The sequence below is a fragment of the Halichoerus grypus genome, chromosome 6, assembly GCF_964656455.1.
Source record: "Halichoerus grypus chromosome 6, mHalGry1.hap1.1, whole genome shotgun sequence".
In the NCBI taxonomy this organism is placed as follows: Eukaryota; Metazoa; Chordata; class Mammalia; order Carnivora; family Phocidae; genus Halichoerus; species Halichoerus grypus.
This window is the reverse complement of record NC_135717.1, coordinates 12543110-12563949: the sequence shown is the minus strand read 5'-3', so window position 1 is coordinate 12563949 and position 20840 is coordinate 12543110. Positions and strand designations below refer to the sequence as shown.

Genomic DNA, 20840 nt, shown 5'->3' with positions numbered 1-20840 from the left:
GCCGAAGGCAGACGCTTAACGACTGAGCCACCCAGGCGCCCCTAGTGCTAACAGTTTTTTGGTAGAGTCTAGGGTTCTCTATATATAGTTTCATTTCATCTGTAAACAATGACACCTTTACTTCTTTTCCAATTCGGATGTCTTTTATTACTTTTCCTTGTCTGACTGCTGTGGTTAGAACTTCCAATACTATGTTAAATAAAATTAGTGAGAGCGGACTTCCTTGTCTTATTCCTGATCTTAGAGGAAAGTAAAACTGGCCCACTTTCTTACATCATATACAAAAATAAACTAAAAGGGAATTAAAAATTTAAATATAAGACCAGAAACCATAAAACTCCTAGAAAAAAATATAGGCAGTAAGCTCTTGGACACTGGCCTTAGTATTATTCTTTTTGACTGTCTTCCAAGGCAAGGACAACAAAAGTAAAAAATTAATACGACTGAATCAAACTAAAAAGCTTTTGCACAGCAAAGGAAACCATCAACAAAACAAAAAGGGAACCTACTGAATGGGAGAAGACATTTTCAAATGATTTACTAATATCCAAAATATATAAGTAACTCACACAACTCAATATAAAAAATCTGATTAAAAAATAAGCAGACCTGAATAAACATTTCTCCAAAGATGTCATACAGAGAGCCAAAAGACACAAGAAAAGATGCTCAACATTACTCATGATCAGGAAAATGCAAATCAAAACCACACTGAGATCTCACCTCACACCTGAAAGAATGGCTATTATCAAAAAGACAAACAAGAGTTGATGAGGATGCAGAGGAAACGGAACCTTCATGCACTGTTGGTGGAAATGTAAAATGGTACAGTCACTATGAAAAACAGTATGGACTTACCTCAAAAAATTAAGAACAGAATTACCATATGACCCAGTAGTATCACATCTGTGTATTTACCCAAAGAAAACTAAAATACTGATTCAAAAAAATATATGCACCCCTCTGCTTACTGCAGCATTATTTACAACAGCCCCAACAGGGAAGCAGCCTAAGAGTCCATCAATAGATGAATGGATAAAGAAGATCACATACACACACACACACACACAAAATCCATAAAAAAGATTACACACACACATACGCACACATCCATAAAAAAGAAAAAAATCTTGCCATCCATGAAGGCTAAGTGAAGTATGTCAGACAAAGAAAGACAAATACCATATGATTTCACTTATATGTGGAATCTGAAAATAAAACAAATGAACAAAAAAAAGAAAACAGAAACACACTCACAGATACAGACAACAATCTGGTGATTGCCAGGGAGGAGGAAAGATGGGCAAAATAGGGGAAGGGGATTAAAAGATACAAACTTCCAGTTACAAAAAACTTAAGACACAGGGATGAAATGCACAGCATATAAATACAGTTAATAATATTTTAACAATTGTGTATGGTGACAGATGGTAGCTAGATTTATCATGGTGATCACTTCATAATATATATAAATGTTGAATCACTATGTTGTACAGCTGAAACTAATATAATATTGTATGTCAACTACACTTCAAAAAAAAAAAAAACTAGAGGTAACAAATGTTGGGAAGAATGTGAAGAAAAGGGAACCCTTGTATAATGATGGTGGAAAAGAAATTTGTACAGCTATTATGGAAAACAATATGGAGGTTCTTAAAAAAATGCAAAATAAAACTACCATATGAGCCTACAAATCCACCCCTGGATATATACTGGAAGGAAAGGAAATTATCTTAAAGTGAAAACCTGCACTCCCGTGTTCGCTGCAGCATTGTTTACAAAAGCCAAGACGTGGAAGCACCTAAGTGTCCATCTATGGACGAATGAATAAAAATGATAGCAGATACACACACACATGAGTGCAATTGAATATTATTCAGCCATAAAAAAAGGACATCCTGTCATTTGCAACAATACTGATGAGCCTGGAGGGCATTAAGTTAAGTGAAATAATGCCAGACCAAGAAAGACAAACACTGTATGGCATTACTTACGTGTGGGGGAAAAAAAAAGTTGAACTCATACAAGTAGAATGGTGGTTGCAAGGGCTGGGGGATGGAGGAAATGGGGAGATGTTGGTCAAAGGGTACAAACGTTCAGTTATAAGATGATTAAGTGCTGAGGTTCTAATGTACAGTGTGGTGACTATAGTTGTTTACATTGCATTATACACTTGAAATTTGCTGAGAGTACACACTGTGCTTTCTCATCTCTCACACACACACACACGGTAACTATGTGAGTTAATTCACTTCACTGTGGTGACTATTTTATAATGTACACATATATCAAATCATCCCATTGCACATTTTAAGTATATATAATTTTATTTGTCAATTATAGCTCAATAAAGCTGAAAAAATGTACTTGGGGACCTTCTCAAAGGTTTCAGACACATGGCTGAATGAAGAATAGTTTTATTTTTACTTGGTCATCAGTTTTTCTTTTTTGTAAAAATGCTAGCAAAATCCCTTCCAAAACCTTATGTCCCTGACTACCCATTATTCTTAACCACCTCCAGATTTTGGTGTAGTACAGAATATCTCACAACAATGGCAGAACAGTGACAGAGGTTACCCAGCCCCTCCCATCCACAGCTCCCAGATTACCCATCTGCCGAAGCCCACAGACAATTAGAAAGAGTATTAGAGCAGTGGGGTGGCTAAATTTCCAGAAAGTGTTATTTGGTGTGATGAAGAATGGAACGGAGCCTGCAATCAACTAGGGCAGTTTCAGACAAAGTGCCTCAGGAAAGGGAAGGGATTTCTACAGACCAATCACTTACGAGGGACCACACACCACAATCAGCACAGGGAAAAGTATCCGTCCTCATTTGTATAAAAAAATAAAGTGAAAACAAGTCTTTCTTGAGAATAATATAATACAATCAAGAAGGCAAAAATACATGCATACTCATTGCTCCTAATAATTTCACTATCAGTAAATTTTCTGTTGGAGATAAACATTTATTAAAGATTCTATCAAAATTTTCATAAACATTTCAGAACTCAGATTTGTAAATCTAAAGTTTCCTTTTCAAATCTCACCTCTTTAAAAAGAAAATGTTAAAACAACACAATCTGAATCAACATTAGGTCCAAATCCTGACATTTTTGACCATATTATAGTTCCCATATGATAAAAAGAGTGACAGTTTAATCAGAGAACAGATAAACTCCATAAAATGAAAACTGTGCTGTTTAATTCATCACCGTATTTTATACTGAAGTATGTCTGGTTCTTTGCTATATTCCCAGAACCAAGAGTAAGAAAGAATATATCTCCTGAATATATATTTTATGTAGATGCATATATCTCTTCAAAAATTTCATTACAGTAGTGTATATATATATAGATCACCTATATGTTTAATTTTATAATGTCCCCCAAAACCACAGATTTGTTTCCTTTTAGTAACATATTGATTTTGCCCAACATTAATAATCAACCATACTAACGAAAATGCTTTTATCTTCCCCAGAAGTAGCAATTTGACAGGAATCAAAAAATTCTCCATTAATACTCATTGGTTGTCTGACCTACAAAGAGCAGCAGATTTTCTTATGTCATGAACATTCATACCCACACCATCTATGCACGCATACAATGTAGCACGTACTCCTTCAGGTTCTGGAAGACTACAATGTGCTTCCCATTCCTGCAAGAAAGCCACTCCCATGAAGGGAAATGATGAGAAAAAATAAGAGAATGAAAAGCTACATCCACCACACTGTTTTCTGTGGCTTTCTCTTTCATGGCAAGAAATAGGAACTCTATGTAAATGCTCAACAACAGAGCAATAATTTAGTAAATTATAATAAAAACCCAAAGGAATTTTGACAAACAGTACACAGAAATATTAGAAAGAATGCTGTATGGGTAAGTGCAAAAAGGAAAATATAAAATATGTAGAAACAGTCATAAAGTGTAAATAAGGGCTAACACTGGAAAGGAATATGCAAAAACTAAAACTTGTGCCAATGTTAGGATTATAATCACTTTTCTCCTAACAAAAAAGAAAAATTAGTACCAAAGGAAAGAAAAGGTTCAAGTCATTACACTATTGGTTTCCTGGGGCGCCTGGGTGGCTCAGTCGATTAAGTGTCCGCCGTCGGCTCAGGTCATGATCTCAGGGTCCCATCAGCCCTGCATTGGGCTCCCTGCTCAGCAGGGAGTCTGCTTCACTCTTTGCCCCTCACCCCGCCCCTCACCCCAGCTTGTGCTTGCGCTTGAGCTCTCTCACCCTCTCTGTCTCTCTCTCTCAAATAAACAAATAAAATCTTAAAAAAAAAAAAATTAATGGTTTCCAGCAGAGTAAACGAATTTTACAGCTATGGTCTACACTTCTGGTCACGAGTGCTAAAGTGTGATTCTAGGCTGACTGCCCTCAGCTGCAGATGGAAGGGGCTGCACTAAATAGCTCTTTAGCTCCTAAATTCTAAGAGTCTTCCCTTGCCACTACAGAATCTAGCTGAATATTATAAAGTCTTCCCTTGTTTCTTGCTGAATGACAGTCCCTATAATGAAGCTCTCAAAATTATACCAAGAAAGAATCTGAGTACAGTTCCCAAATTATAGCCCTTCTAATTCTCTCTAAAGGCTTTCATCTCTGTCAAGAACATAGCACACCTGAGTCCTCCACTGGCTAAATAAATGGCCCACCCCTGGGTTATCGCATGCCAAGACCTATGCTTTGTCTCTGACAACTTGTTTGGTTCAGAGTGAGTAAAAGTGGCTGAACAGAAGCAAACTCATTCATCTAATTTTTCTTCATTTTACCTGTGGGTGAGGATTCCCATTGGTAAGTGTTGCCTTGCTTTTGTCTTTTATTTTTCTCTCAGACTCACACATGCAGACTCCAGAGCCCAAATAAAATAATCCACTTTTTTACGGATAGCCTGGAGCAGGAGGGAGAGAAAAAAGGAAAAGAAAAAGAAGGAAAAAGAAAAAACAAAAAAAACCAGCACACAAAGCTTTCCTTGTTCTTGTAATCTTTCTTAGACAAATTCTAGAGAAAGCCACAGCTGAGGATTTTACGGTGGTGTTAAACACTACTTAAGTCCCCTGAGAGGGAAGGCATGCATTCCCTTTAGTATTCACTGTGCTAAACTACTCAGCTTTCCTGAAAGATAATCTAACAGAGCAGTCAAAAAGAAAAAGCACAGACCATGGTACTTGCACTCAGCTGCTTATATACCCGTTTCTTTCCTCCCAGGAAAGAAAGCAAACAAAAATGTTCTTGGGACCAATTCGCATAAGGCCTAGTATTCTATCCTTGCACAAAGTAGAGACCTAATATCCTCTGACTACATCAATAAATTAATTCAGACTGTATGTTTCTAAAACCATGTTTCTGTGTTGTAGACAGTACACCAGAGGACGACTAGATTTCTTGTCCTCAAGGAATGCATAATATGAACTGAAAACAAGACACATAGATATACACCAGATTAATGAGAGCAGGTAGCTAAGCAAAATTAGAACAAAAATTCATGATTAGCTATCTAAATGAAAGTAAAACACACTAAGTGCGAATGCAATTACCATGAACAACTGAGAATAAACAAGTCCAGATGTGCATATATCAAGTGGTAAGAACAAGGGCATACATATTTTGATGGGTCCAATTAGTATCAGTCTACTAAGGACATACTAAGGATTTAATGTCTACTAGTATGTTTTATTAGGAGGAAATATCATTTATTAATACCTGAATTTCAGTCTTAAGTTTTTCCACAGTTTATTCACAAATCTAGTATGAAGTGTATTTCAAGACACGTGATACTCAAAGACCAGACTCAAGACTCTTCAGGGTGAGTGTGTAATGAAGGCCCATAATGATTATCATTTAGATGGTTACGATTGAGTGTAAAACCACAGGCAAGAAACAGTTCTCACTCTTGAGATAACAGTGATTATACTGATTATATCTGTATTAGGTAGTGACATCAGATGTTAATTAACCCAAAGTCCTCAATAAGAACTTAAACATGAAATAAGAAAGAAAATCTGCACTTAATATATTCACTTATGGAATAAAAATGAAACATATCCCACCCTCTTGTAGGTGAATATTAACTGACCTAAAATCAAGCCAACCACATATCTTTTACAATAAATGATCTTTTGGGGCAACTGGGTGGCTCAGTCGGTTAAGAATCTGCCTTCTGGGGGCACCTGGGTGGCTCAGTTGGTTAAGCGACTGCCTTCGGCTCAGGTCATGATCCTGGAGTCCCAGGATCGAGTCCCGCATCGGGCTCCCTGCTCGGCAGGGAGTCTGCTTCTCCCTCTGACCCTCCTCCCTCTCATGCTCTCTCTCATTTAAAAAAAAAAGAAAAAAAAGAATCTGCCTTCTGCTCAGGTCATGATCTCAGGGTCCTGGGATCGAGCCCTACATCGGGCTCCCTGCTCAGCGAGGAGTCTGCTTCTTCCTCTCCCTCTGCCCCTCCTCCCTGCTCTCTCTCTCTCTCAATATAATCTTAAAATAAATAAATAAATAAATAAATAAATAATCGATCTTTTAACTGACTTCCATTCAATGACCAACTAGATCAACTGTAGGCCTCATTTCCTTTGTAAAACAGACTGAACAATTCATAGCCAATGAATTCTCCTCCATAAGGCACCAATGCATCAGACAATCACTAAAAGTGAACTGTTCCAAAACCTGTTTACGCTAGTTTTATTATTTAATTAAATATCGTGTAAACCAAAGATGAGTGCAAAATGAAAGTGAGATATTGTTTCCATAAAAATTAAGCTGAATACTATAAACAGAGCTCCTTAAAAAATAAACTGTTGACGAATTAAATATGAGACAACCATACAGGACTGGGAAGGGGAATCTAAAAGGAGTCTTTATTCATATTACTCATATATGTCTAAATTGTATCAACAGTTTTAGTACACCCTCATAGACAATTGTGGTCAATGCATTATGGATCTGGTTTATGCAAGAAAGAACAGTTGGAACACAAATCAGTGGAACCATTCTCAAAGTAACCCTCACTGCATATTTTAAAGTCCTAGGGATCTTAAAAAAAAAGGGGGGGGTGGAGGGCAGAACAACAACAACAAAAAAAAACAGTGCTGAGGCTGCACTTCAGATCAATTTAATCAGAATTTCTAGGATTGATACCTAAACATCGCTATTTTTTAAAGCTCCCCAAGTTTTAAAGCTCCCCAAAGCACACCCAATGCAAACCACTGATCTACACCAAAAGATTAGTGAGAAAAGCATCATCACTTGTCTTACTATAATGTACTTAAATATATGCTTTTTTTTTTTAATGATTTCAAGCTTTAGGTAACTATTTTTAATACTACCAAAAAGTATATAACCAGATCTACTTTGGCCTGACACGTAAAATGAATGGGATTTGAATGCCTTTCTTCTACAAATATCTACAGGTAAGATCTATCAAAGTGACTTAAAGCAAACACTTAAAAACATGTCATTCAATCACTTTTTATTTATTTTTTAATTCAATCACTTTCTAAAAAGCGTATCAAGGGACTTTTGCTTCCAGGAAGAAGAAACAGATGTACTTTGCCCCTATTACTTACACAAGTACAACTCAAAACCCTGGACACTTGGATGAGGAAACATAAATAAATGTTCTGAGATGTGAAGAGAAGAAGGCAGACCAGTTAGAAAACTGGGGACCCAAAAAATGAGATGGTGAGGAGTTCCCTAGGTTTTTTGTTTTAGATTTTGTTTGTTGCCTCAAATATCCCAAACCATGAGCTGAAGAAAGCAGAAGAAACCCAAAAACAACAACAGCAGATACAGAAAAGGCCCCAAGAAAAGTCAGCTCTCTTTAGACAAAGGAACAGAAATGAGTCAAACTAGCAACACAAACAACTGTTGGACAAACATCAGAGAAAAACCTGGGACACACCCCCTTCCCCATCAGCAAGGCAGAGTGGGAAGCCTACACTTCCACCCTCCCTCCCCAGGCTTTACCGAGTCACCTCATCACCACAGCTCGTGGGTGTCAGAGAAGCTGGAGTGGAGATTCTGGACCTTCACCTCTGCCAGGCAGGAGAGAGCTCCTCCATGTCGGTGGAGACCACTTGAGAAGGCTAAATCCTCAAGGGGCAGTAAGGAGGCACCTCTTACTTCGCCCCACTGGGGTGGTGTAAGGAAAAGCATTGTGGAGAATCGCGGCCTGGAGGCAACAAGACCACCCTCCTCCCCTGTGGTGTCAGGGGAGGCCAGGAGGGCAGCAGCAAGGAGACATCATTACCCCTCTTGGTCAGGACGGGATCAGCTGAGGTTTAGAGGGGAAATGAAAATCCTACTCAGCGCTAACTAAGATGTCCTCTCCCCTTCAGGGGAAAACTAAGGTCAAGCTGGAAACCAGGACTTCCATCCCAACGTGGTAACACCTTTCTCTTGCCAGAGAGTCAGAGAAATCCAACTAAAAACAGAATGTTTAGGTAAGATCCATAGTCTCAAAACATAATACAGGCATACCTCATTTTACTGTGCTTCACTTTATTGCATTTTTAACAAACTGAAGGTCTGTGGCAGCCCTGAGTCAAGCAAATCTATCCACACCATTTTTCCAAAAGCATTTGCTCACTTCATGTCACTGTGTCACATTCTGGTAATTCTTGCAATACATCCAACTTTTTCATTATTATTGTATTTGTCATGGTGATCATCAGTGATGCATATTTTAACCATAAACTATTTTTAAAGTATATACCCATATTTTTTAGATGTGATGCTTTTCCATGCTTACTAGATGACAGTGTAGCACAGATGTAACTTTTATATGCACTGGGAAACCAAAAAATTCATTTGAGTTGCTTTATTGTGTATTTGCTTCACTGTCGGGGTCTGGAACAGAACCTGTGGTATCTCCGAGGTATGCCTATACTCAAAAAAATATCCAGGTATCAATCAATATCACTCCTTAGATCAAGAACCAGAAAACTCTCAAACTGAATGGAAAAAGGCAATTAACAGACACCAACACTGAGATAACAGACATGTTAAATAAACTGACAAAGATTTTAAATGCCTACCATAAAAATGCTTCAGCAAACAATTACAAACATGCTTGAAACCAAAGAAAAAATAGAAAAACCACAGCAAAGTCTCAGCCAAGAAATAGAAGATATAAAGAAAAACCAAGAGAAAATTTTAGAATTCAAAAACACAGTATGCAATAACAAAAAATAAAAACTCAAAAACTATAGAAAATTGCTGAAAGAAATTAAAGATGATACTAACAAATGAAAAGACATCAATGTTTATAAAATGGAACACTTAATATTGTTCAGATTTGCGTTCTACCCAAAGAGATCTACGGATTCAAAGCAATTCCTATCAGAATAAAAACTGCCTGTCAGGGAATTGCAGAAATAGACAAATTCACCCTAAAATTTATATGGAATCTCAAGGGACTCCAAATAGCCAAAACAATTTTGAAAGAAATACAACAAAGTTGGAAGACTGACACTTTCTGATTTCAAAACCTATTACAGTAATCAAAAACAGTACAGTACCAGCATAAGGACAAATAGACCAATGGAGCAGAATAGAGAGCCCAGAAACAAGCCCTTGTGTATATGGACAAATGATCTTTGACAAGGGTGCCAATACCACTCGGTGGGAAAAAGACAGTCCCTTCAACAAATGTGCTGAGGAAACTGGATATCCACATGCAAAAGAATGAAATTGGTCCATTATTATACATCATACACAAAAATTCAAAATGAATTAAAGGCCTAAACATTAAAACCTAAAATTGTAAAATTCCTAGAAAAAAACATAAGGGAAAAGCTTCATGACATTGGATCTGACAATGATTCTTTAAACCAAAAGCACAAAAAGCAAAAGAAAAAAAAACAAATTTGATGGGGCTACATCAAATTAAAAAACTTTTATATATCATAGAACACAATCAAAAGAGTAAAAAGGCAACTTATGAAATGTTTGAAGAAAATGTATGCAAATCAGTGGTTAATGTCCAGAATATACAAAGAATTCTTACAAATGAACAAAAAAAAATCAAATAACCTAATTACAAAATGGGCAAAGAACTTCAGTTATTGCCATTTCTCCAAAGAATATATAAGTAAATGGCCAAAAAAACATATGAAAAGATGCTCAACATCAGAAACCATCAGAAAAATACAAATCAAATATAAAATTATATAACTCTTTAAACAACAAAAAAAAAACGTAAGAGAAATCTTCAGGATCCAGGGATATATCAAGCAAAAAGTTCTTAGCCTTAACAAAAAAAGCAAGGCATATTAAGGAACAAAGTTATAAATTAGACTGTCTCAAAATTAATTTTTTTTTGCTCTGTGAAAAATGCTGTTAAGAGAATGAAAAGACAAGCTATAGATTGGGAGGAAATATTTACAAACCATATATCCAATAATATACTAGTATCTAGAGTACAATAAGAATTTTTAGAAACTGAACAGTAAAGTTAAAAAACCCAATTAGAAAACAGGCAAAAGACATTTAATGAGAAAGAGATATTTAACAAAAGATATTCAGATGAAAAGCAAGCACATGAAAAGATGTTTAACATCGTTAGCTATTAACAGGAAAATGCAAATTAAAGCCACAATGAGAATGTACAATGAATGTACAGCCACTCTGAAGACAGTCTGGTGGCTTCCTAAAAATTAAATATGCTACCCAGCAATTGCGCTCCTGGCATTCATCCCATGGAAAAGAAAACTTACATCTACACCAAAACCTATACACAAATATTCATAGCAGTTTTATTTATAACAGAAAAAACTGGAAACAATGCAGATGTCCTTCACTGGGGGAATGATTAAAATCCTTACCAGAGAATATTACCCACACACCAAAGGGAACATCATACAACAACCTGGAGGAATCTCCCTCATGTTGAACAAGAAAAGACAATCTCCAAAAGTTAGATAGTACATCATTCCATTTATATAACATGCTTGAGATGACAAAACAGTATGGAGGAAAAAGTACTGGTTCCCAGGAGTCAATGCAGAGGCTGGAGGAAAACGGTGTGGCTATAAAAGGCCAACATGAGAGGTCTTTGGGTAATAGAATTTTTAGTATCTTGACTACATTACTGTCAATATCCTGGTTGTGATATTATACTATACTTTTATAAGATGTTACCTTTAGGGGAAACTAGATAAAGGGCACATAGTATCTCTCTGTATTATTTCATACAACTGCATATGAATCTACTATCATTTCAACAGAAAAAGTTTAATTTTTAAAAAGTTTATTAGGCAATTGCTAGTGGGTTTCACACTTCTCTTGTATTTATCAATTAAGTCTAATAAAAATGATTAAGACTATTAAAAAAGTACATTAGGCAATAATCTTCCCGATTTAATAGATGAGAAAACAATTTTATCGTGTTTCTATATATTGCCCAAAGTCCTATACTACCAATAAATGGCAGAAGCAGAATTAAAACTCAGGTCTGCCAGACTCCCAAAGAGAGTCACAGAGTAATCAATAACGTTTAAGGAATAACTGAACATCTGTTTTAAGCCAGTATTACTGATACAAAAAAAAGACAACACAGTTCTGGTCTTTAGGATCTTATGGTGCTAAAGAGGCACAGACTGGTGAATAATTACAATGCAACTCATTATGTATACACAAGAACAAGTGCATAACTGTTGAGAGAGATCAACTGAGGATTCTTAGAGGGGAGAGGGCAGTCATTAATAAGCAGGGGACTAAGAGACTCAGACAAACCTTTTAACAATAGCACTCTAGTAGTGTCTTATAGCATGGGAAGGTATCATGAATGGCAGCATGGAGACCAATTAGGAGGGCCCTCTAATAAGCCAGAAACAAGATGGTAAGAACAGAACTAAAGCAGGTCCTTTGGGAACACAGATAACCAAGCTGGACAGTGACGCCTTACCTATGGTAGGAAATACAAATACATTTGACTGAGGAAGAAGAAATTAACTGCATTTTAGAGATGTTGCATTAGAGGTATCTGTTGAACATCAGGACAGATATCTAACTAGTCAATTAAAAAAAAAAAGAATGAGGCTATGTACCAACCTAATTAAAGAAAGATAATTCAGGGCACCTGGGTGGCTCAGTGGGTTAAGAAACCGACTCTTGATTTCAGCTCAGGTCATGACCTGAGGGTCGTGAGATGGAGTCCCACATTGGGCTCTGAGCTCAGCATGGAGTCTGCTTGGGATTCTCTCTCTCCCTCTCCCTCTGCCCCTCCCCCTGCCTGCTCTCTCTAAATAAACGAATGAATGAATGAATGAATGAATAAAATCTTTTGAAAAGAAGGAAAGAGAGAGCTAACTAATAATTTAAATGGAAATACGACAGAGAAGTGTATGTGGTTGTGGTAAAAGAAATTTATTTTACTATATACATATACAGATATAGATATTTTTAAAAAATTTTAGAAAGGGATCACAATCCTGATGATCACGGGAAAGTAATATTCTCCTGTTGCCAATGATTTTGATAATGCATTACTTGAATTTCTTAATTTTTCTTGATCACTAAGACTGATGAAATCATTTTTTCCTAAATGTAAAACAAAAAATGACTGGCTATTAAAGATATCACATAATGTATTTTCTTACAATTGTGGACAAACTTCACAGATGAAATATCTTTCCAACAAATACAAGTTTATATCGAATCATTTGGCCAGCATTTGGAAACAGAGAGAAGGATTTCTTTTTGCCCCCTTTAAAAAATACTGGAGGAAATTTCAAATTAACAGCCCTGTAAAAAGAGTCACTTTTTGGAATAATGTGGAAAAGAATGGTTTAAATTTGTCTTTTAAGCATCCCTGTCCCTTGGTTTACACTAAAGCTTTTTATCTCTCCAGACGAAACTAAACTCATTTGGATGAGTTTTGGAGGGGGAAAAGAAAAGCAAACCTCCAATGTAAGTTTAAAAAAATAAATAATTGGGAAGGAATAAAAGAACAAAAGTTCCACTGAGAATCGCAGAGATCTAGAGCACCATAAGCATGTCAGAAACAAGACTGAGATTTTTGTTCCTCTTCCCCCCCCATCGCTAATAAAAGCAAGATATTCTTCAATTAGCTATGGAGCCCTTACATTATTAAGCTTTATGATACACACATGTTTTGGTACATGAAAGCATTCTCTCCTCGTTTTTTTGCTAAAGGAATACTAATATGGTCATTCAGATGAGGCAATTAATTTAACATCCCCCTCCTTTTCCTTTCTGTGAAGATCATTCCTTGAAATGTTTTTCCTCTTTTTAACATTACTTTACTCTCATTCCTTAACTCTGAGTTTCAGATTTCTACGGCAGGACATTCATGGTAAAAGGAAAAGGTTAAGGAGGTAGAACACAGTTTTAATTTATCAAAATTCATAACAATGGGTAACAGGCTGTTCCAAGGAAAGTAATCCACAGAGAAAAAAAGTAAATCCTAAACCAAAATGTTACCTTTCCTGACTCTAATATTTTGGTTATAATAATTTTAAGAGTTAACAATGCAAATGGTTTAAAATGGAGGGTGGGGCGCCTGGGTGGCTCAGTCGGTTAAGTGTCTGACTCTTGATCTCAGCTCAGGTCGGGAACCTCAGGGTTATGAGTTCAATCCGTGCTGGGCGTGGACCATACTTTCAAAAAAATAATAAAATAAATAAATAAAAAATAAAATGGAGGATCTTTTTAAGTAAAAATCCTATATATTTTGATTATATACACATACACATACATGGGTAAAGAACAAGTAATTTTGCTGTCATGAAAACACAGCGGAAACAGATCCATACAGGAAAAAAAACAATTTGGGAAAATGAGCCCTAAGTATACTAACTTCTTTTTTAAACTAGAAGAATGGAAGAGGGATTTTTCAACGTGCTTATGCATATAATCATAAAAAGTAGGGCAACAGTCACCACAATTTCCATCTTGCAACATCACGGCTACCTTCTCTAGGGTCTCAGCTTATCTCGACAGTCAGTATCCGAATACTGTCAACACGCAAATCAAGGAAAAAAGGATTTCAAAAAGGAGGCATTTTAGGTTGCCCCTGGAAACCTCATTACTAACCCTATAAATTCCCAACAGAGTAAGTGACATGTAAGGATCCAGAACCAAAAAGATGGTCCTCGTCCCCAGGTAAGTGAAAATACTTCTTCCCCCACAGCCTAGTAATGATATATTAAAACACAGAACTGTAACATCAAAATTTCAGATGCAACCGAAATTCAGGGCTTCCCTAAAAATGTAACCCCACCCCCGCAACAGACAGTAGAGAGACAGTCTTATAAACAGTCTGTCAAAATGATGGGGATTCTTCCTATACCCCAAAACACTGCAAAGCTCTTTTTCTACATTCATGAATGAGTCAAGTCAGCTAACTGAGAGAAAAAAATAAAAACTAGACTAAGCAAACTATAGGTAACGGGAAGTGATTGTCAATTTGTCTCAGAACAGAAAACACATCAAGTTTTGTAACAAATACTCCTCTTGGAAACTATTTTATCTAAAGCAGCGTCGCCTGTCTTTCCAATGAACGCGGTTTCATTATTTTCCTTCTTCAGATTCTGAATCATGCTTCTGGGACCAGGTTTGAAGATTCTTTCCTCGTGGTCAATGGCAACGTCAGACTGTCAGTACAGAGCCTGTGTTTCATCCAAGAATCATTAAGCCAGAGGAAACACATTCACAAACACAACTTCTGGGCTCATCTGAGTCCTTGGTAGCCAGAGGAGCCTGTCCACAGGAGAAGGCTGGAGGGAGGTGGCAGGTTTCCCTTGGGAAAAGAAAACGTATTGACTTACCTTCTCTGCATACTTGAACTTGACATAGAACCAGCTTGACTTGATCATTGTCTCACCTCCTGCCCTCAGAGGAAAAGATGATGGAAAAAATAAAAAGGAAAAGAAAAACGAAACAAACCAAAACAGTACAACGCTGAAGAAAAAGCAGTGTTTCCGGCAAAGGCTTCTTTCAGATGCTGAGCTTTCCAAAGGATGCCATGTATTCAAAGGCAGGAGGGGCAAAGGAGAGAGAAGTAGGAAAATGCACTATTTCAAACCTGGCCTCCTTCCCCTTTTAAGTTCCCGTACACCTTCCCTTAGCGCCTAAGACACTGTGTGTGATCCTGCAGCCGCCAGAACCGCCCTCCAGGACTGCCTGCTGAGCTGCCTGCTCTTCGCTCCCTCCGGCTCCCTCCCTCCGTGTTGCTCTCTTGGCTGGCTGACAAGAGAATTCCTCAAATGGGCTTCAGCTGCCTTCCTCACAAATGGCACATGTCCGGAAAGGCAGGAGGCAGGCCCTGGCCCAGACCCTCCCAGAAGGACAGCCTCCTCCTCCCACCCCTACCCCCATGGGGATGAATAATGAACTCCAGCACTCCCCCTCAGGACTCAGATTAACACCTGGCCAAACATTACTCTGACAAGAGCCTGCGTCCAGATAAAGGACTCTGCCACAGCTTTAACCCCATGGTCCCCAAAACAAGATCAGGAGGTGACCTTTCTCCACAGCTACAGAAGATTACAACACTAGAAACAGTCCAGTCTCTTTAGCAAAAAGTGAATAAGAATCCATTTTAAATTCTCCAGCTGAAACAACATCTTTTGACCTCTTGTAGCCAGAGAAAGAGAAACTGGGCCAGCTTTCTCTTGCTATTCCCTTTTACTTCTACTAGCTGCCAAAACAGCTCCTGGTATTCAGCCTCAGGAACCAACAGCCTGGAAAATGATTGACACTTAGACATACATTTTTTTTTCCAGAAACATAAAGACAGTGTTTTTATTTTTGTTTTACTACTATTAACCCATTAAACTTTTCAAGATTTCAAGAAATAAAAAAAAAAAACATGAAACAGAATCACAGCACCTATTTTACAAGATGCAAGAAAGAGAAGAAATGGAGAATGAGGGGAGAAATCCCTGAGCATGGCTCCAGCAGGTGTGAGCACGCCGCCCCCCTGCACCACTGTGCTAGGGACAGCACCCTGCCAGTCAGGCACGTGGGAAACCGCCAGCCCCAAAATATTTAACAGTATGTCAGCACATCTCTTGTCCTTACTTCCCAGACCCCTACCCCCAAGTAATAAATATTTATTCAATACTAAATAATTGAGATTCACCTGGATTTAAAAGCACATTCTATAGGGCACCGTATACTACCCTCACCTGCAGAGAGAAACAGGTGAGTTTTCATCATCAGCTTCCACCTTTCAAAGTGGTTTGAAAGAAAGCCTGAAATATTTTACCACTCAGCTGCTCTGTGCCCACTTTTATTCCAAAGGATGAATGGGGCAATGAAGCCTCTATGCTGTTCTAACGAGTAACCTTTCCTGCCAATCAGGAGGAGCAAAGTCTACACGGGGTTTAGCTCCCTTTCGCATCTGCAAATGACCAGGAGTACGTGTGGACCATCATCATTCCCCGACCTTTGTGTCATAGAAGCTCCAACCCTTCCTCCTCCCTACAGACCCTTCCTTCGAGGCCCATCATGCTTTCCTAGTGAAGGTGTTTGAGGGCAGAACCTTTGCGGAGGCCTACATGTCATTTACTGAACGTCTTGATGGAGAAGGAATATGCTTCCATTTTGGAAGCTGCTATCAACGCACCGTGAAGCTAAGCAGCGGCTTCATTTTAGCTTTCCCAATTCTAGAAGCGATTATCACTGAAAAGCCCCCTTGAAAAACTCTACCCCTACATCACAATAATCACAAACCTTCCCATAATGTTTTTGAAGAAGTCTTTTCCTCCACAGGCTCCCAAACACCCTTAATACTATCTCAGCAGAGCAGGCACACAAGTGCACAAGCAAAATTCTGTACTGAGATTGACAGCAAGTGTGTCAAAACTCATCCCCTCACACGCACGGACAATAAAGGATCTCAGTGCATTCTAATTTGAGTTGGTAGTGAGGATATAAATCACTTCGGAGGTAGGAAACAGAGTGAATGAATGGAGTTCATACCTGAAGGCCACTAATTTCTCTGAGAACAATGGCTCAATTCTTACTGGCCCCTCTCCCTTCCCTGCATCTTTCCAGCATCTAGAACACCTTTATATCCCCCTATTACATCACCTAACTCACATTCTCTGATCCTTTGGATTGGCACTTAGCTATCACTTCCTCCAAGAAGCTTTCCTTACCCTCATCCCTGAGTCTGGGTCACGTGCATCTATCACATACTTAACTTCTTCCCCCCTTCGTAGCATTTCTCATACAATGTTCTTTTTGCCCATTTACTTCTCTGCATCTCCCTCTGAAGTAGAGGCCTCTCCCGAGCAAGTCCCCAGCCTCCCTCAATCACATTCACAGCCTGTGACTTGGGACTGGTGCCTGGACACAGCTAATGCTCAGTCAGTTTTTGATGGATGGGATGGCGGGGGCGGGTTGGGGGGGGGGGAGGATTAGATCACATGGCATGAATGGACCTGAGACAATGCATTAAAGTCCTTAGCATGTTTTCTCTAGCACATTAAGTTCCTGATAAATTTTTGCTAAGATTGCAGCCTTCCGTGGGGACAGTTTGGAACTGCTACCAAGGGGACAAAGAGAGCCACTTGGTAAATGGACTGATGGACAACACTGGAAAATCCTTCAGATATTGAGGCCCACTATAATATCTATATAACATTATGTAATCTACATAAACTGTAACATTCCAGACAGAGTTTTAATTCTCTCAAGTGGAACACAGAAGCTCAAGAGAGGGCAGACAGCTGACATGTTCCTGAAGGAAGTGGCAGGAGGACAAGAACTTTTAGGAACTGTGTGCGCCAGTAAGAAAAGCAGTGAGGGGTTCCCATTTAACAAGGCTGGGTGAGGAAAGAGGTGAGGCCAGAGGCGCCTGTGGTCTGAAAAGAAGGTGAGGTGTACAGGGTTTCACCGGACAGAGGGAATGGGGAGGAGAAAGGAAACTGCCTGATCATGGACCAACTGTACTTACAGACATGATGGCAAGACATTCTGTGTTCAGGGACAAGATTATGGAACATCATTTCCTCATGATGTTCCCCCTTTTACTATAAATCCAAATGCTCATGGAGAAGAAGAAAAAGTAAGATAACGTAAGATTCCAAACAGCTAGAATTTGGTAATCAAGTATTTGGACTCATTTGTAGGTTTAGTGGATATTCTAATTGGGAAGGGACTTTAAAAGCTCATGAAAATCAATAGCGTCTAACTTTTAGCATGAGGCCCCCCTTTTAATTAAAAAGAAATAATGAAGTCCTCACTTGATAACATACTAAATTTTAGCAGGCATTCATTAATTGAAGAAACACAAAATATAAGAATTTAATAATGTTTTTTAATGAATTTCTATTTTACTAACCATCCCTTCTAGAAACACCTAAAAATAATAGGCACACAAGGACATGCTGCATGTGACCTACTTAGTGTCCTGATAAAGACCGTGCCTCCCAGACTGGGAAGTGACCTGGATCAAAGACCACAGTGATGAAAGGAGTGAAGCCCAGAGAGGTACAGTGACTTCACCACGGTCTCACAAGGACTGTGGTTAGGCTGGTCTATGAGTCTTCCTAGCTCCTGAGCCTAGCTTCAGGCCATTGCACGTAAGTGCATCCTGAGAATACCGGTAAGGCTGCAACGGTGTTACACATTTCTGGTCACAGAGCATGATCACGGAACAGACAGAATTAATAACACAGTACAAATTCTCTTAGAGTCCAGGGGAGATAAGATAAAATTACTATTTATTTTATCCCCGCAAATTATCTAATATTTGCATGAATATAAGGCATCGCCTAACGGGACATAAGGAAGGAGATGAGCATCAATTCCAGAGGCAGATTTCTGGTTGTGTTTGTTTAAAGCATCTTAAAAGAGGGGAAGGACGAGAACTGATGGAGGCAGGGCAAAAGGGCTACGTTGAGAGAGTGCAATGCAACAGGCGGTGGTTGCCCATAAGAGCTTTAGAGACAGAGGGACCTCCGGTCCACTGCTGGCCACGCCACACGCTGGGTGCAACTGCAAGCTCGTTCTCTCTCTCAGCCTCAAGTCCCCCATCTCTACACTGAGACTCATCAAACCTACCTTAAAATGGGCCCGTGTTTGTAAAGCAGTTAACACAGCTCAAGGCTCACGACTGAGCTTGACAAAAAGGTAACGGCAGTGTCACCTACAACTACAGTACAACCTCCTACCCTTTGCTTAGTAGCTACTGTCAGCTGGAAGCACAATCCAAATTTCACCTCCTAGACGTCCAAGTCAGAACCTCCACCTGCTGTAGCAGAGCCTTAATCACACTCTGATCACGTTCAAAGCCTGTCTTGCCAGAAGGAAGGGGCACGAAGAGCTGGGACGACACCGTAAGGCTACCTAGCTCCCTGGTGAACGCAAGTAGAAGAAGATGCCATGGCTTGTGAGCTGCAAGGCAATCATCTCCAACAATAGCAGCATGTTCCCTAAGAGAAACAGGACTGCTTTTGTATCCTCCATGTCTCCTGGAGAATTAAAAGTCCACAAAAACATACACAGAAATATAACAAACTAGCAACTGAGTTCTTTTAATATCTCTGAAACCATCACCAAGACAGGCTTTCCACAGCAACTCATTTTCATTTTCTGACATAAACTCCTGCTCCTTACAACTCCCACCAGCCTTGTTTTGTTTCCTTTTAAACAGACATTTACTGTTTGAAGGGGGCAGTCTGTGTGGAGGACTCCTTCAGCTGCACTAAACAGACTCCATTTCCATCCCAGCTGCACTTGGAACACACCATTTCCTCTGGCAGAGCATCTGAACGCTCGTTACGACAGGCTGAAGAGGTATGATGGGCGCTCGAGGACTTGCCCTGTTCTCAGCAAACAGGCCTGGTCACAGCTCTTATAAAACCTTCGAAAGGACTCATTACCTGTCATCCAACCTTCGTATGTGGTGTTTCCTTTGCTGGGAAAGACCCTTCCTCTTTTCTTCAACCCTCCTTGTCCCTGCCCAACTAAGCACATGCATACATGCACATGCTTTGCATGCAACACACACACACACACATGCCCCCCCCCCCCACCACCACCTTGGCTTAACTCAGAATTCTCATCTCAGACCTCAAATCCTGACAAAAGCTTCCCTTCGCCCTCCAAGAAGGCGTTTGCAAATGAAACTGTTCAGAAGTTTAGCTTAGCAGCAAAGCTTCAAATTATTTGAACACAAATTACAAAGAGATACAGCTGACTTGTAAACAGAAAGATTTTTATCCTACTCTCCTGCTTCCAGTAGCAGAAAAAAAAAAAAAGCCACATGTTCTTTCCTACTCATTACACTCCATGATAAATGTGTTCTTCCTTAAACCCTTAGGGGAAAGGAGAAATGCACATCAGCTGAGCATTTCAGGAGACAGACATCATGCCTGTGTTATCTGCATCTGACCTCCTCTCTGCTCCTAAGAGGCACAGGGCCTCACAGGAAAAAAGCCAAGGCCCACTGCCAAGAACAGACTCAAATGGCAGCACTCCAAGCTAAGTAGTTTCCAGAGTCCTTGAGGGAATCAGGCCAAAGTCCCACCTAGGATTTTCAAGGTGGGAAAAAGTTCTCAACAGACACCAAAGCCATCTTGTAGGAAGACTAGAGGATGAGAACAGCCTCCCCACAGGTCAGGTCCAGGCTCCTTGTCCCTCTAAAGAGTCCACTCCTGGATAATGTTCCTCTCCTGTCATAACTATTATCTGGGCAAGCAAACTCAAGCTATCCCAGAGTTAGATACATGAATAATGACCTATATTATGCACTGAAGTATAGCAAATAATGCTCAATTTCTGAACCAATTACCTTCATAGAGGTGAACTTTAATACTTAGAATTCCTTGAGGTTGTGAGGTTGTATGAGCTTTGTTATTTTTTT

General features: G+C 39.1%; 1 protein-coding gene across 7 annotated transcripts in view; it reads right to left on the bottom strand.

Moving 5' to 3' along the window:
• The window catches only part of AUTS2 (activator of transcription and developmental regulator AUTS2), a 1103469-nt gene that overhangs the window by 740708 nt on the left and 341921 nt on the right, over nucleotides 1–20840 (bottom strand). The window contains exon 1 of one of the 7 annotated variants that reach the window (XM_078074513.1): nucleotides 14791–15128. The exons of the other annotated variants lie outside the window; for them this stretch is intronic. Within the exon in view, the coding sequence (XP_077930639.1) occupies nucleotides 14791–14838 (48 nt within the window). The 5' untranslated portion in view covers nucleotides 14839–15128. Of the gene's footprint in view, nucleotides 1–14790; nucleotides 15129–20840 lie in introns of those variants that run through there. 7 annotated transcript variants of the gene reach the window in all.